The following is a 16,007-nucleotide window of genomic DNA, read 5'->3' as shown; positions in this document are numbered from 1 at the left end:
TGTGGAAAAGGTCAACTTAAACAGCCGTAAGGCAGGTGTGAATCGTCCAGGCATGAAAGTCGTATTTTATCGAACGAAACCGTACACAAACACACAGTACTCTTTCTTGTTCCCTTGTGTATAACGTTTACATCTAAGTAATTAGCGGTGGTATATTTGAAGTATTCTTAAGAAACAATTAACGCATTTTCTCTATTTTTAAGAGCATTAAAGATGTGTCAACTTTTTTTTAATAGTGCTATTTATGAATATTCGCTCTTCATTAGTCTATCTACCCATCCAATTCTCGTTCGTCCAAGGGGGGGGTGGAGTTCACTAATTAGGACTTTTAGGCAATTAATGCAGCCGGCTTGCCTTTCTATTGCTGTCATCCTAAAAGTGGCAGCAATGTAATGTCAGTGAGGGACGAAAAACCCGAGTTTCTAGAAAAAATAAATAACAGACGGAACAAAATTATAGATTAGAATGCTGATAGTTCTCAGAAATAGCTGATCCCACGTTCTTCACTCTTTCACCAGAATTTTTTTTTTCCTGAAGTGTTCTCCAGGATTCTGCAACTATTAGTCCATCAACGGCATTAATATATCAAAAAGTCCGATTTGTGATAATGCTGTAGTATTGTATATATTATGGAAATTGGCTGAAATATCTCATCTCCCTTTACCCTCTTTTACCTTGTGGTGTCGAGGGTTTATTAATCATCGGACCTCAAACCGTTCACAGGATAAGGTAGTCAAGCCCTACGCCCCGGTGTATCCTATGTCCATAGTGTTAAGTTCTCAAGGGCGGTTTGCGGGATGAAAAACCCCAGATAAACTGGGGAAAAAAAACCCTGCTGGCCACGCCCAAGACTGGCTAACTTGGCTATGGCAGATCCTTAAGCTCCTCACGTCGTCGATGGGAATCGAACCTAGGACACTCCTTCTCCAGGCATATGGTTGCGAAGCGCGTAAGCACTAGGCTAACTGTTCCGTATATTTCCGGGATTTCTTATTTATCATGAAACTGCTATCGGCGTTACGTGTACAGTAAAAGATGTAAACTACCTTTAAAGTGCAATTCACAGATAAAGAACACTTCCTCATGGTCTAAGTTGTTTTACATGCAGTTCCAAATAATAATAAAAAAAGCCACCTTAGACGGACATAAGTCTCACGTAGAATATTAATAAAATTCATAGGGGAACGGAGATAAATGATAGCAAAAAAGGAATGGGGAAGGCCGTGAAAAAAAGAAAGAAAAAAACGAACACTTTTCATGATTTTTCAGTCGGACCGTGAATGCCATATTTCAAGGGTGAGCGGTGCTGCTAACGGTATTACAATTACAGCACACGCTACGTATGCATAGATTTTTTTAAAATAACAAAAAAAAATCTGAACTTTGGCTGAGTGGACAGATCTTCGATCTTGGACAAACAAGTTTTGAGTTCAAATCCACTGTGATACGGGTGCTTGTGAATGTCGTTAGGTAGTACATGATTTTCACCAGCCAGTGTGTGACATAACCATCTCAAACCGGCTGATGGAACCGTCCTACATCATCTTAACAGAGACTGGGATGCGGCTTCAAGAGCAAAAGGTTCCTGGATTATCCAACATTAAGTCCACTAACGGTACTACCAAATCGGGGGGAGGGGGGGAAGTGTAGGGGTATAGAAACGGGTTGTATTTTCATACTTAAACGAGAAGTAATATCTTTGTACCTGAAATTTCTCCATAAATAACATTTTTATGCCTAGAAAGAAGGCTTAAGTCTTTTGAATACCGTGTGAGCAATACTTTTATCTTATAGTACAATATGTTCAATATGATTTTTTCCATTCTTTTTTTTTTTTTTCTGTTTAAAATTCACAGCGCTTGTAATGTCATTATTCATCTCTGCAGTCCCTTTTTTTTTTGCAAGTAACATGCATTTTTAATTTCTGTTGTAATCACAAAGAATGTAAATGTCACTTAATAACAGTGGCGTCTCGTGCGGTTGTCACGCGTAATGTCACAGCTGATAATGGTGGAACGCCACGCGCACATGTCACAGCAGATTATGCGCATTGTTTATTTCTTCAGGCAAGAGATAAAGAGAGATTCCCCTTGACTGGCAGCATGCTGACTAACAATAGCTTTCGAGTAAAAGAGCCCGAATGAGATCACAATGTGCACTGGTATATCTGTATTGCATCTTCACGAATCAATGCCTCGCGCTTCTTTATCGTGTGTCTGTGTGGGGAAAGAATCCGACTTTGTCTTGGTAGGAATTTAAACTACCGTTGGACAGGTCACCAGGATGCATGATAGGCTGAAACGAGCCTGTAAAGTGTGCAGATTTTAAAGGAGAACGACGGGGGGATGGGAGGGGGGGACAATGCAAGCGGAATTCCCTTTGATCTAGAGATGCAGCCTTGCGACAACTCAGGCGAGAAACTGTTGCATATTCAATTCAGGCACATATCTAGAGCCAGTCGCTACGGTGCTTCCAATTTTCAGGATAACTAGGTTGTGGATGTTAGTGATGTTCATTGTTATAACGCGCATGCGTACCGATCTTTGACTGGCAGTTCGGAACGTTGTGAATATTTGGCAGGAACGCATTTCAAAATTCTCTTTACTTTATTAATGTCCTTGTCACTAAAAAAAAGCAGAAAAATATAAATAGATATCGTAGGGTAGATATCTGACTCATGCGCAGAGGTGGGTGAATCTTCGTTTATGCTGTTTCCAAGCATGTTGATTTTGTATCGCAACATACCGATTAAAAAACAAATCAGGCTGCAAAATATGCAGTGGGGGAACATTTTGATGAAATAAAATACATGCATAAGCATTTTTAAATATATTCTCGATACTCGACTGATGTGAAAATTGTTTGTCTATAGCGAAAAACGAGTCTTTGTTGGAATTCTTCAAATTTGGTATTTAGGATCAACATTACGTCTTCCTTGTTAAAATTTGTTTGTAATCGGATTTTTTGTATTGACGAAATACAAACAATCCGATTCTCCTACCATAAGACATTTACAAACATCCATGCTGAAAGTGAGATTGAAACCCACAGTTTGCTAGTTGGAGATCAAGCATGCTATCCAGCCAAAACCTGGGTATAATTGTATTGTTCTAGCAGTTACTCACAGATGAAATTATGCTCTCATCAGAGGTTTCCATCTGCGGCATTTTTGTCTTTGGCTGGTTCGGTTCTCATTGATCAGTCTGTTGGCTTTAAGCTCCCACAGAATCACTGAGAAATATGACACCAGTGTTCATAAGTCAATCTTTCATGAAGCTGGATTATTATTTTACCAAAACCTTCAGAAAGTCAGGGGTTTATCAAGGGAAGCTATAAACTTCACTCCAGTTGTCATGCCTTTTCTTGGATTCATTTACAATATCCGCACTCACCAACTCCAAAGGCAAGCCATCTCAATAATGTACCATATGAAAGAAAAGTCTGCTTCTCATATCGTTCTGGACTGTATTCATTTTCAACTTCCATGGATGCCCTTTCATTTTCTCCCCACCCTCCGTAAAATGAAAACTTCCACCTACATGACCCTTTCAGAAGTATACAGTTATCTATCATATCACCTTTTTCTTGTTTGCTACCAGTGTCTGCAGTGCAGTGCACAAATCCACTCCTCAACCTATCTTCACAATCTACATTGCACATTCCCAAATTTACCACTGTCCTTTGCACCCCGTAGAATGTACCTACATCACCTCAGAAACCAGATATGGACACGAGTCCAGGATAAGCTGATTTCAAGGCTTTGCAAAGAGTTTTTTTTATCCTTACATGCCGGTGTTCGTCATTGTATTGCAATTATCCTCTGATTTTTGTCTGTACTGTGCTATATGACCCCCTTAAGAGAACTTCAACTTCCTATCTACTAGAACTCCAAGACTCCTATCCTTATCAGTTTCTTCTAGAATAATCCCACCAACACACCACACCACTGGATCTCTCATCACACTAAAGTATAGAATTTTACAGCTACTAACATTGAACTGATGGCCAATATCTTATGTCCATAATCCCAGCCTATTTAAATCATTCTGCATGCCATGCCATTAGCATCCTGACTACTTGGCATATGTTTGCATCAGGAACAAATAGCTGTATGTCTCCTTCCCAAATCGTTCCGAATGTAGTTAATGTGTAAAGACTGAATAAAAATGGACAAAGTGTTTATCCCTGAGGTATATCGGCCACCTTAAATGTTGCAGAATGGCACCCCCCCATACACCACGTTTTTATATGTCAGAGACAGTAACCCTCTTATCTAAGTTAATAGTTTATAATCCAATTCCATATCTTCTATCTTATGCAATAGCCTTCCATGTTGTTATCCTGCCATTACAAAATCCAAAATATCATGGTGTATCTACTTCCTTTGTTTAACTCAACCGTAATATTGTTATAAAATGTGAATAATTTACTCAAACATGGTCTTCCGTTAGTAAACCCATGCTATTCATTGAAACGTATAGCTTCTCTCAACCCATTTCTGTATGCAAGCTCTTACCAACATTTCCGAAATGATCACTACCACTTCACAGATACTTATAGAATCATAATTCGAAACATCAGCCTTTGAACCATCCTTGTGCAATGGGATTACCATATATTCCTTCCACTCTGGTGGAAGAGTCCGTTGCTAAGACTCAAACTAGAGAGCCAGGTGAAAGGCTGCCAGTTCAACTAAACAGGCTTTTAGTATCCCATCAGTTCCTACTGCCGGCTTCTTAGTCACTTTGCGCAACAGCGCTATTACCTCCTCTCCATACACCTGAATTTCTTTATTCTGTGTAGAGGTAGGAATGAACTTTCTGCTGTATACGCCAGGTTGACAGATCTTAGAAAAATGGGTACTCATGAGTTGAATAATCTCTTATATGCACAATAATTATTTTGTTGTCATTAGCTAGCGAGCCAGTTTCATTTCATAGTCAGATTATTTTTCAGTTCAGTCCTTGTAACTCTTTTCACCTACTCCTTAAAATGATCATAATTGATTTTATTCTTATGCAAACTATATTCCTTCTATATCGAATTTTTTAAGAATCTCTTGCTTAATAAGATCACACATCCAAATCTCCCGAATCATTTTTTGAATTTTAGAGCCATATTCTGATATTGCATCTTTGAGGTACTTTTTATACTTCCCATCCCGTGTCATATCCTATCTAATAACCGATACCATTGAACATAACCTAGTATACTCCTCAGTTGGTCATAATTTCCTGCTTTGTAGTTCAGCATGTAACATATTCGGAATGAAACATCCATATATTTAGCGACATACTACATATAGAGCCCTGTCACCAATCATCAACTGGAGGCAGAACAATCATGTCTTTAACTGACCTGTCCCCGACATTATAATCAGGTCTAATACCCTTTGACCTCGAAGTCTGTCACATGCTGCTTGAGGAAGTTGTCTCGCAGCAGCTCAATAAATTCAGCTTCATTCTTCTCATGAGATTTCAGCGCTACATAATCAATCGTTGGTTAATTAAAGTCCTGCATTAGAGGAACACCATTTCAGTAGTCTTCAATGTAATTCTTTCAAATGTCAGTGTGATGGAAGTTGATAACTCAAAATGTATCACATGGTTTAACATTTGGTTGAAAGTAACGTAAATTCATTCATTTACTATGCAGAAACACATTTTTAAGAATCTAGGCTAATTTGCACGTAATAATCACATAAACATCAATATATATATTGATACTTAATATAGGCAGATAAATAATTATGCGATTGGGGATATCTACTTCACACAAACCACAAAACGCACAGAAATAATTTCTCTTCACTGCTGGCAGGACTATCATCTAAAACTTTTACCTAAGAAACGGACAATCAGCACTCATTTGTGACGAGCCTGATTCTAAACTCACATAGGAAGCCACATAACCTACTCACTACTGCTCGAATATCACCATCAGAGAACAAGACACTCTAATCCAATTCACCGAGTAAAATCCAAATGGAGCCTTATTCTAGACAAGAGAAGAAAATAATAACTTTATTATATAGCTGAGAAGAAATCCCAGACCGCTGTCCTTTGTATAAGAAAGATATATCCTTCTTTTCTATTTCACAATTTTCTGTTATGCATTTTAAAATATAATTTTATCCTCTTTAATATGTATTATGTAATTTGTGGTTAGTTGTTCCAGTTTTTCAAATGTGCATTTTTACCAAGTTTAAAATCTCTCTCTCTCTCTCTCTCTCTCTCTCTCTCTCTATATATATATATATATATATATATGATCAGTGACCGATTTACATTTTTTTTTTCGCGAAGTGGTTGTTTTATTTCTATTTTTTAAAGGATGCATATTAATTTGGACAAGATAAAACAAGTAGGTGCATGTACGTAGCCTTGTGGCAAAGTTTCTAGTCCCATAATGCTATGCAAGAAGAAATATCGTTATAGTTCGATTATGGTTGCCAATTAGAAGATTCATTTTGTAGGCCTTTTTTTTTTTTTTTTTTTCAAACGGATCTCGAGTTAGTCGATACTTGGTGCAGTGTAGGAGAGCAATCGCTTTTTCTCTCCCATGGACTCAGTTTTTAACACGATAATCCAGAAAACGGAAATCATATAATTCTTGACAATAATACTTATTAGGGTTTAGGAACACAAGATGGAGGCAGTTGTTTGAGATACAGTTTCTTCAAGTCTTTTGAGGTTATCGATAGCCATGAACTTAACGAATAGTGATGAGCTTTCTGTGGAACTAAAAAAAAAAGGTTATGAATGAACACAGTAATTTTTGGGATGTGTACTTCAGTTTTACTAATAAAATAGTCTGACCAACAGTAAATCACATCCAGTTAGTGTGGTATGGTATTAATCGAACTCGAATCATATTTAATAGCTTGACTGTTGATCCTGAGTTTTAGCGCAGAATGAACAAAGTTGACGATGCAAATCCTGTACGCCATTTTACATTAAGAAGATAAGAATGTCAATCCAATAAGTAATCTATGAAGCCCGTAAGCCACCAGTAATCATTCTTTACGACTAAAACACGTTGGCTGATTTACTAGTCATTCAGCTACGCAAAACGGCAAGCATCAAAATTTTGATGATTATAATGAAACAACAACAACAAAAGAAAAACTTTTTATTCAATATTGTTTCAGTATTCAATGTCTGATATATACTCGTATATATCAGACATTGGATTCTTACTGTAACTTAAACAGTAGATCATAATTCCTAAATCTCTCTCTCTCTGTGTGACTTTTTTTATAACCAGGATATTTATTTTAATGGTGGATATAACTATAACGATTTGTCATTTGTGCAACTTTTTTTGCTACTGTTCTTCACACAGGTGTGTATGTCTGAAAATATTCCTGTCTCCATTATTACAGCGACTTTAATTAAAACCACCGATATCCCTCAGCCAATAAAAATGCACGGATACATTTCAATTATCGATAGTCTACTGTACGTCATCGCTTCAGCATTATATTACAAGAGTCACTTCTTTTTTTTCCTCAAAGACGGCTCTTTATCATCTTAAATACATCTCAACTTTTTTGTCTCGATCTCTGATATACCCGAAAAAAGAACCAACAAAAAAGAAGTTTCCGATTTATAATTCCTTTTCCATCTCTTCCGCTTTTCGCCTCCTCAAGCAATCGAAGGCAGTTTTTTTTTTATCTCTTCACCCACCTCTAACGATCCCCACTTCTTTCTCCTCCATATTTCTTCCCAACCTTTCATCACTGTCGCTTCAAAAAGTCTGGCGCTCATCATCTCTTCTTAATTTTGCTTTAATATTAGAAGTGATGGAAATCTCTCTCTTCCCCTAAAAGAAAGTTATCGAATTTCTTACCATCATCAGATCTCAGTAATTCCTTATCGTGAAAACTATCGTCATATCTTTTTTTTTGTTCCCGCTCTCTCTCTCTCTCTTTTCCTTTAACACACCTTTCCACTAAAAGCGTTACGAGATTTTGGACATTAACATTCTTATCTTCCAATTCCAGCAGCGACTTGAACGTACAACGGAAGGCAAATTTCTTGAGAAGTTTTACCGTCATTTCTGACATTTGATGGATTACTTCGGTGGGGAGAAGTGAACGCAAGATCTTCCATATCCGACGAGCTACGGAAGAAAACTATATTGTGCTTTCTTGTTGAGAAATTTCACGCTACCACAAGTTTATCTTTACTCAACCCTTAACCTCTAAGATCATTTTATATTTCTACCATAAACAGTTATTTTTTGTTGAAAAAATTTTGTTTCCTTTATATTTTCATACTAGAACTGCTTGTAAAAGAAGTTTTTAATAACAGAAAGAAATTTAGGAGATGAATTCTTTACGTAAGGCTGAACTAGATGGAAAATGGAAATAGTTAACAAGTAACTATAGTTATCTATTTTTATTTCACTATGATAGTAACTATAGTTACGTATTTAATTAAAATGAACATAGAAAAAGATAACTCTTTCTCAACAGCACAGAAAAAAAAACTATTGTTTGTTGTGCTGAAGTAAATGGAAAATAAACATAGTGAATGAACTAAGACATTTTAAAAGTTAATGTCTTCTTCCTTGAAGAAGACATTAGTAAACTGTAATAGTATTATAATAACATGACCCAAAATATCGAATAGTTTATTAATATATGTAAACTCTTCAGAATTCTGTGTTTAACAACCTTACCTTCGATGCTTTGTCTTCTAATGGCTGATGTATCTTTGGTTGGCTCACTGGTTGGTGGAGCTATCTCTGAAATGAAAAAAAAATAACATCAGCGAGTTATTTTTTCAATAGTAAAATATTAAATACATCCTTATTTTTCGTATTTAGAAATGAAGAATCAGTCTTTCGGGATTTGTTATCAATGGAAAGATAATTTAATCATGAATGTAACGCAATAAACTTTGTTCAATTATTTGTATTCTATGAAAATTTATAGCCAAATAACTAGAAAAAAGAAGCACAACTTGCTTAGGTTGATATGAAGTAGCTTTCCTTGCGGCATTTGCTCTGTAGGCCAAATGGGAAAGTCAGGAGAGATACACATATCTGAACATATAAAGGATGTTGGGAAAACAGATCAGGATTAGTCTTCCACACAACAAATATACAGTATATTACCATGCAGTCTTTCGAAACCAAATCTGACGAAAAAGGGTAGTTTATCCTTATTTCTGTAGTCTCTTATGTTTATATGTTGTGTGTGTGTTTTTCTTGATGATGTGCGTGTATTCGTGAGGAAATATCTTGCTACTCCAGTATGAGATGGGCTTACTCACCTTCATTTGAAAAAGTGCTTCGTGTAATAGACGGAATTCAAATCCAAGTCTTTCTATCCAAAGGTCATCGTTCAAAATGAAGCCACGGATGCTCAAACTATTTAAAGAACTCGAACCAGCCGTATCAAAGCATTTGAAGTTTTTCTCCAGACGGCATAGTGTTTTGCCTAAAACTTTGATATATGAGTAAAGAAAACAAAATGCGAAAGAACTGAATAGAATACGACCTTTGATTGGAAAGGGCTGGGTTTGAATGCTATCAAAAATGAGAGTAATTCAACTGAAGCCGAAGTTTTATGGTACAAGATGGAAGAGAATATTTTTTTTGATGCCAAAAAAAACTATCGGCGAGCCCAAGTGTAAGTAATCACTTGGGTAGTACAACACCAGGGCAACTCGGAGCAAGCTCCGTCACTGTCCTTAATATTCTCTCATAATGTAAAATGCAGCTCCTAGGAGATGTATTACTGCTTTACATTAGGAGAAGAGGTCACTACCCAGCTCCGAGTTGGCCTGGTGTTGTACTACCCAAGTGATTACTTACACTTGGGCTCGCCGATAGTTTTTTTCGGCATGAAACTCTAGGATTTCGATCCGAGTTTCGCGTACCCGGCTGTAGAATAATACGGGATTTACCATCTTCCTTAAACTTAACTTATGTCACCGGTAAAATAGACTTTTGGCTTCTTATAGTAGTAATAACAATATATAAGTACACCAGTTTAGCCATTCGTTAGTAGAGGTATATGTAAGGTCGGTTCACTTAAAACCTTGATATTCCAGGTCTAGCTACTCACTGAGGAGACCTCAAAAAAAGGTTGAAACCGGTGGGCAGCTCCGTGAGGCTTTGCTTGGGGATAGGTTTTTGCCTGTCTCTGAGTGGGGCCACTGTTGAGATTATGGCTCTGCTTGGTGGTGGGGTGAGCCTGCCACTGGGTAGAGCCAATACTGAGAAGTTCTTCTCGGTGACGGGGTGAGCCTATCATTGAGTGGAACAACGCAGAGTTGGGCGATCTTTCGGGATCGTCTTATTATTAGAGCCCGTTTCACTTTTACATTCAAAAAGGGTTGAAACCGGTCTGGGTAGTGACCTCTTCTCATAATGTAAAACAGTAACACATTTCCTAGGAGCTGCGTTTTACATTATGAGATAATATTAAGGACAGTGACGGATCTTGCTCCACCTTTGCTCCGAGTTGCCCTGGTGTTGTACTACCCAAGTGATTACTTACACTTGGGCTCGCCGATAGTTTTTTCGGCATGAAACTGTAGGATTTCGATCCGTTTCGTACCCGGCTGTAGAAAAATACGAGATTTACCATCTCCCTTAAACTTAACTTATGTCGCCGGTAAAATAGCCTTTTGGCTTCTTATAGTATTTTAAAGCCAAATTTGTCGGAGGTTTCGAAATTTTGAAGAGGGTGTTTATGAGAATACAATCCTCGACATTGGATTGCTCTAGCTTGCACTACTTAAAAGACACGAACGCTGCCAAACGTTTTCGTATAGTCGTCTTTTGTTAGTGCATTTTAATAAAGTTTCAGTGATCTTTACGGACGCTTAGGCAACGCTCGTGTCTTATAAGTAGTAAAAGCCAAGGCAACTCCAATATCGAGGATTCGATTCTCATAAGCTCTCTGGTCAAACTTTGGAAGTTTCTATATAAACGTACATATATAATTTACATCACCAAAATGAAGTGGCTCTTTCTTCGATATTCAAATGGGAATAATCAAAGTAGTTGGTAGATGAAAAACACACTCGATTCCCGATTTTATGTACCATTCTGCATAGCTATGACTGCCAAAAATCTTGAAACAGACAGCGAACGTATTGGATAATATTTTCTCAACTTAGACTTGTTTTTAACATTTCTTAAGCGTTCGGTTGGATGTAAAGAGCACTCTCGTCCATTCTTTTGATGTCCTAGTCACTGTGTGATCTATTTCTAGTTACTGAAGGTGATGGACGCTTATGTCATCTTAGGACATCTTTATTCCACTGTGCAGTCTTTGTCTTCTGGATTTAAATTATTTCAAATACATTCATAACTTTAATTATAAAAGTATTTCGCTTATTCGAAAAGATAATCCTATAATGTTTCAAAAGTACTGACAAGCATTGAAAAATTAAGATTTCACTCCCTCTAGAACGTTTTAAATCCCCCTAGAACTCAACCTGAGTTCTACGGGGATTTTGATGATGATGACATCGCAAAATCTCAAAGATAGCCGCCTACGAGCACCAAAATGTGTCTCTTCGGTGATATGTCAACCCAAGAAAAATTGTCTTTCGCAGGTAGGATTATTCTAAAACTTTCAGAATAAAAATCCATTTCCAAGACTTCGTAATCATCTTCTGGCGGTACTGAAATAAAAAGATCATTTCCTTCTCGAAATAACATTATCTTCGAACTTCTTTTAAAATAATCATACACCGCTAACCATCTTGTAAACACCTAGTATTTTTTTAATTTAATTTAATTTTTTTTTTGTCTTCGTTTAAATTTCCACATCTTCCTGTCTTCTTAGAAATTTGAATTTTGGGGTATCCTAACGACTGGAACAGGCCTGGATTCATTTTATCACTCCTCTATAGAACTTTAAAAACTACTACTAAGCACTGTTCCCTCGCAGATCTTTGAGTATTAGCTATCCCTCTTTATTTGTTCGACTTGTTCCTGTATCAGCATTTCTCACATTGTTTAAAGAAAAATCAGCGCTGTGTAAATCTGTCCAAACACTAATGCGCTACTATATTATATTTGTACCTTTAGTGGATTGAATTGCTTTAAGAAGATAAACAAATGAGGGCGATGGGCTACTTATTTAATAATCCTTGAGACTTAAAGTGTGACCCCGTGGTTTGACTCACCAGCTGCATATACAATTGCTATAAATAAAGATGCATCTGCGCGTATTTTTATTAGTGATAAATACTGCTCAAAACAATTAGGGGATTTTTTGGTTTTCTTGTAAATTATAAAGTTATAAAAATAATTTACAAATTTAATACATTTATTTTAAAATATTCTTAATATACAACAGTGTAGAATGCGCAACTGCGTACAAAATCATGTTAGGACTTGTCGAAACGTGTCTTAGCCGTATACTAGGACTATATTAGCAGGTGGTGGGGGGTATAAAAGCGTTTACAATTGAAGTGCTAATTATGCACTTCCACAGTGCATAATTAGCACTTCAATTGTAAACTTGTGTCACCTACCTACCACCCATTATTTTGTTAAAAATAGCAGAGCTCTAGGTATCCATGGCTTGGCCAGCCATTGGTCGATTAGAAGCTGGACAAAAGCAGCAAGTTGTCGCTCAAACGTGTCGTGTATCTCAAAGGGTAATTTCGCAACTCTGGAATCGCTTTCTGGAGACGGGAAATGTTTTGCCGAAGAAAAGATCAAGGTCGCCCATCAACAACAACTTCAGGAGACGATCAGTATTTGTCATTACTTGCCAATCGAATCGAACATGCCTGGAATGCTTTAGGTAGGTGCGTTTCTGCTCGACTGGTGCCACCACGATCAAGAGCTCAAAATTGCTCTCACAGAAGAAGGGAAATATCCCACAAGAAGTGTTTGGATCATCTTATCCGGTCCATGCAATCAAGATGTACGGCTGGTTTGGCTGTTAATGGAGACCATACGCCCTATTAAAAATTAACAAAAGCGTTTTCAGCTATTCTGGTTGCTTTTCTTGTTAAAATTATTTCACGCTAAAATATATAATTTGTTAAATTTGTAATAAATATCGACTATGTAAACAATAACTCATCAGTTACATCCTATCCATAAGTAAGAAATATTTATTCATGTATAAAGTACCCAATAGTCATAATTATAGGACAGAATCTAAAATATACCTCTAATTGTTTTGAGCAGTGTATATAGATATAAATACATAAATTATAAAGGTCTATAAGAAGCACATATTTACAACAATTAGAAAATAAAACACTTAAATATTTTATTTTGCTAATAAAGTAATTCGTTTAAACTCTATAAAGATTTCATAACAATATTTTATATTGCTGTTTATATACTTAAAATGATACATAGAGATCGTGATGCAACCTTTTGCCTTTTCCTTACCATAAAGACGAATCCATCCTTCCGTTGATCCCAAGGAGTTTTCGGCGGCACATTTATACGTGCCAAAGTCTTGTTCTTGTAATGTCCTAATAGTTAATTTCATATGAATCTTGTATACTTTTTCTTTATTCCCTGTCTCAAACTTTTCTCCGGACACAATCATGTCACCTCCTTCCTTGGCCCAATAATTGATGGAGACAGGGTAGGCTTCCGTGTGACAATCCAGAGTTACATCCTTTCCTATTGGCGCTCCAACTAGCTGGTTAGGAATCCACATCACGGGAGGAACTATAAAGAAACACCAGATGGAAAAATAAAAAAATAAAATACCAAAGTTGTACCAGACTGAAAGAGATTTTTCTTCACAAGATTAATTTACAGTTAGTGGAGTAGGGAAGAAGTCTTTGTTTTATTTATTTTTTTTATTTGCTGGCAGATGGGAGTGGGTGGCAGTAAAAAGGAGAAACAGAATTGCTGCGTACTTTCTTTGTCATTTTAAGTCTTTTATTGCCTCGCAGTGTCATTGAAAAACTATATTTTAAAACAAAGTCGAAGTGGTTGAAAGAAGGGTAACTATTGGTTTTTCCTTGCTCACGAAGGTTGCAGATAATTTCCTGGGAGAAGTGAAGGAAGGAGTTGAAGATCAGGCAACCATTTCGCGTTTTTCCATGATGTTTTTGTATTCGCGCATGACTAACTCTTTCATCATCTCGCTTCAGTGACATGAAAACTAAACTAAATATACATAAAACTATATATTTGGGAAACGTAAAAGGCCTCATTTAAGAAACTACAAGTTCTAAAAAAAAAAAAAACCCATAAAAAAGAGAGCTTCAGAAGTATCGATCGATGTATTAGGAATGACGTCATCGATTAGATTAGAAATCTTATCCAATATTTAATTTGAATTCAGCCTTTAACATTGAAAAGATGACGCTAAATTTTTTTTCAGAATTTTTGTTATTCTGGTGTCGCACTTCACATTCTTCCTAAACATGCCACAATGTCACTTTTTTTAATTAAAACGTAACACTCTGGCATATTGGTAAATATTTATAATTTCTTCCCTATTTTAGTGTACAGAAAACACGTTTGAAAATGTTAAAAATCCTTTTAATTTGTAATATTGCCTTGTCAGCTTGCGAAAAACTCTCCATTACAAAAAAAGTTCCCTTTTTTTTTATAATCTCGTCCCCCCCCCCCCCCCCAACGCGTATCTTCATCAGTTAGCCTTTTTATTTTAAGTGTTAGCTAGAAGAAAAGAATGAAAGATAATCAATTTCTTAGCTCTTACAATTGAAGAGTTATATTATTCCCTTTCAATTCTAAAGATAAGATAGATTCGCCGGATAGTTTTTATATTTTATTTTTAAGCTAGAAAACAGTCACGGAAAATAAAACAAATTGCTTATTTGTTGGATATAATGTAAACAACAGGTATAGTTCTTTGTTAGGCCAACAATGTTCACTTCCATCCAATAACCAAGAAAAACTTGCCTAACATGCAAGCATATTTGATGATTCCATGTATTTGTTTTCTTGCTTGCATTTTTGTGTGTGTTGTTGCAATGCGAACGTATCTTCCTGATAAAATATAAAGTAAGAAAATTGGTTTACAGCAATCGCTATTATTCTGATACACTACGGATGTACTGCGCATGAGCCTATTAATACTAGACTTCCTCTGTAACGAATGGACGTATTGCTTACTTTTCTTTCATGAACACAAACCAATTATCAATTGTAAAACAATTATACAACATAAGATTAAATCAATAACCGACTTATTAAATAAATATCTATGTAATCATCAGCTTGGAAGCATTATAACAATGTAATAACATTTTATAGTTTACTAGGAGGGCTCTGCCCGCCTGACGCCTACGCCCCCCCCCCCCGAGTTCCGGACTGGTAGGCCGGTTCTCCTTGAATTCTGATGACTCGAATTTTGAAGACTTGACACTCAAGGAAGCCCCTGGGTTCTCTTCTGCAAAAGTGTTTAGATCATCAAACTAAGGTTAATGATTGCATTTAATTGAGTCAAAGATCTGAACCATGTAAAGTAGTTTTATATTTTACATCTTATGTTTTTAGTTTCTTGTGATGCATATTTTCTAAATAGACGTAAGTACTAACTATCTCGTTATGTTACATTGTTATCCATGGAATGCAGATATACGGTTAACCCTATTAAGATTCTACACTGAATGATTTTCAGTCAATAAAATCATATTTATGTATTTGCAACTAAAGATATGATACAGCGCATTTTTAAAGATATTTAAGGACATAATTACTCTTAAGTCATATCCGAATTAGGGTGTCACTGGAAGGATATTTGTGTATCGACATTAGAAGAAAAACTTCTCTCGTGCGAATGTGAAAAAAGAAAAAAAAATGTTCGCACTAATCTCCAGGATGGTAAATCACAATCTTTTATTCGTTTTCTTTGTTTTTCCAGCTCGTTTCTGTACCTGTAAGATCAGCACGAAGAAAATTCCCAGCGGTGCTCACAAGCACAACTCAATTCTCAGAGCAGCAGACAGCAGATGTCGAAATACGTGGCGAATATCAACTTCAGAAGACAGCGAAGTAAAACGCGTGTCACAAGAATCGTTCTGCCC

General features: G+C 36.4%; 1 protein-coding gene across 2 annotated transcripts in view; it reads right to left on the bottom strand.

Annotated features, from left to right (window-relative positions):
* LOC150098186 (lachesin-like) overlaps window positions 1-16,007 on the bottom strand; it is a 426,324-nt gene that overhangs the window by 26,122 nt on the left and 384,195 nt on the right. For both annotated transcript variants that reach the window (XM_090406556.1, XM_090406555.1), the window contains exons 6-7: window positions 13,384-13,671; window positions 8,686-8,751 (exon numbers count right to left, since the gene is read on the bottom strand). In XM_090406556.1, coding sequence (XP_090262682.1) covers window positions 8,686-8,751; window positions 13,384-13,671 — 354 coding nt within the window. The remainder of the gene's footprint in view (window positions 1-8,685; window positions 8,752-13,383; window positions 13,672-16,007) is intronic.

This window comes from Typopeltis vanoorti, chromosome 16 (genome assembly GCF_054136105.1).
Source record: "Typopeltis vanoorti isolate ZY-2024b chromosome 16, IOZ_Tvanoo_1.0, whole genome shotgun sequence".
In the NCBI taxonomy this organism is placed as follows: domain Eukaryota; kingdom Metazoa; phylum Arthropoda; class Arachnida; order Uropygi; family Thelyphonidae; genus Typopeltis; species Typopeltis vanoorti.
This window is presented reverse-complemented; position numbering and strand designations above follow the sequence as displayed.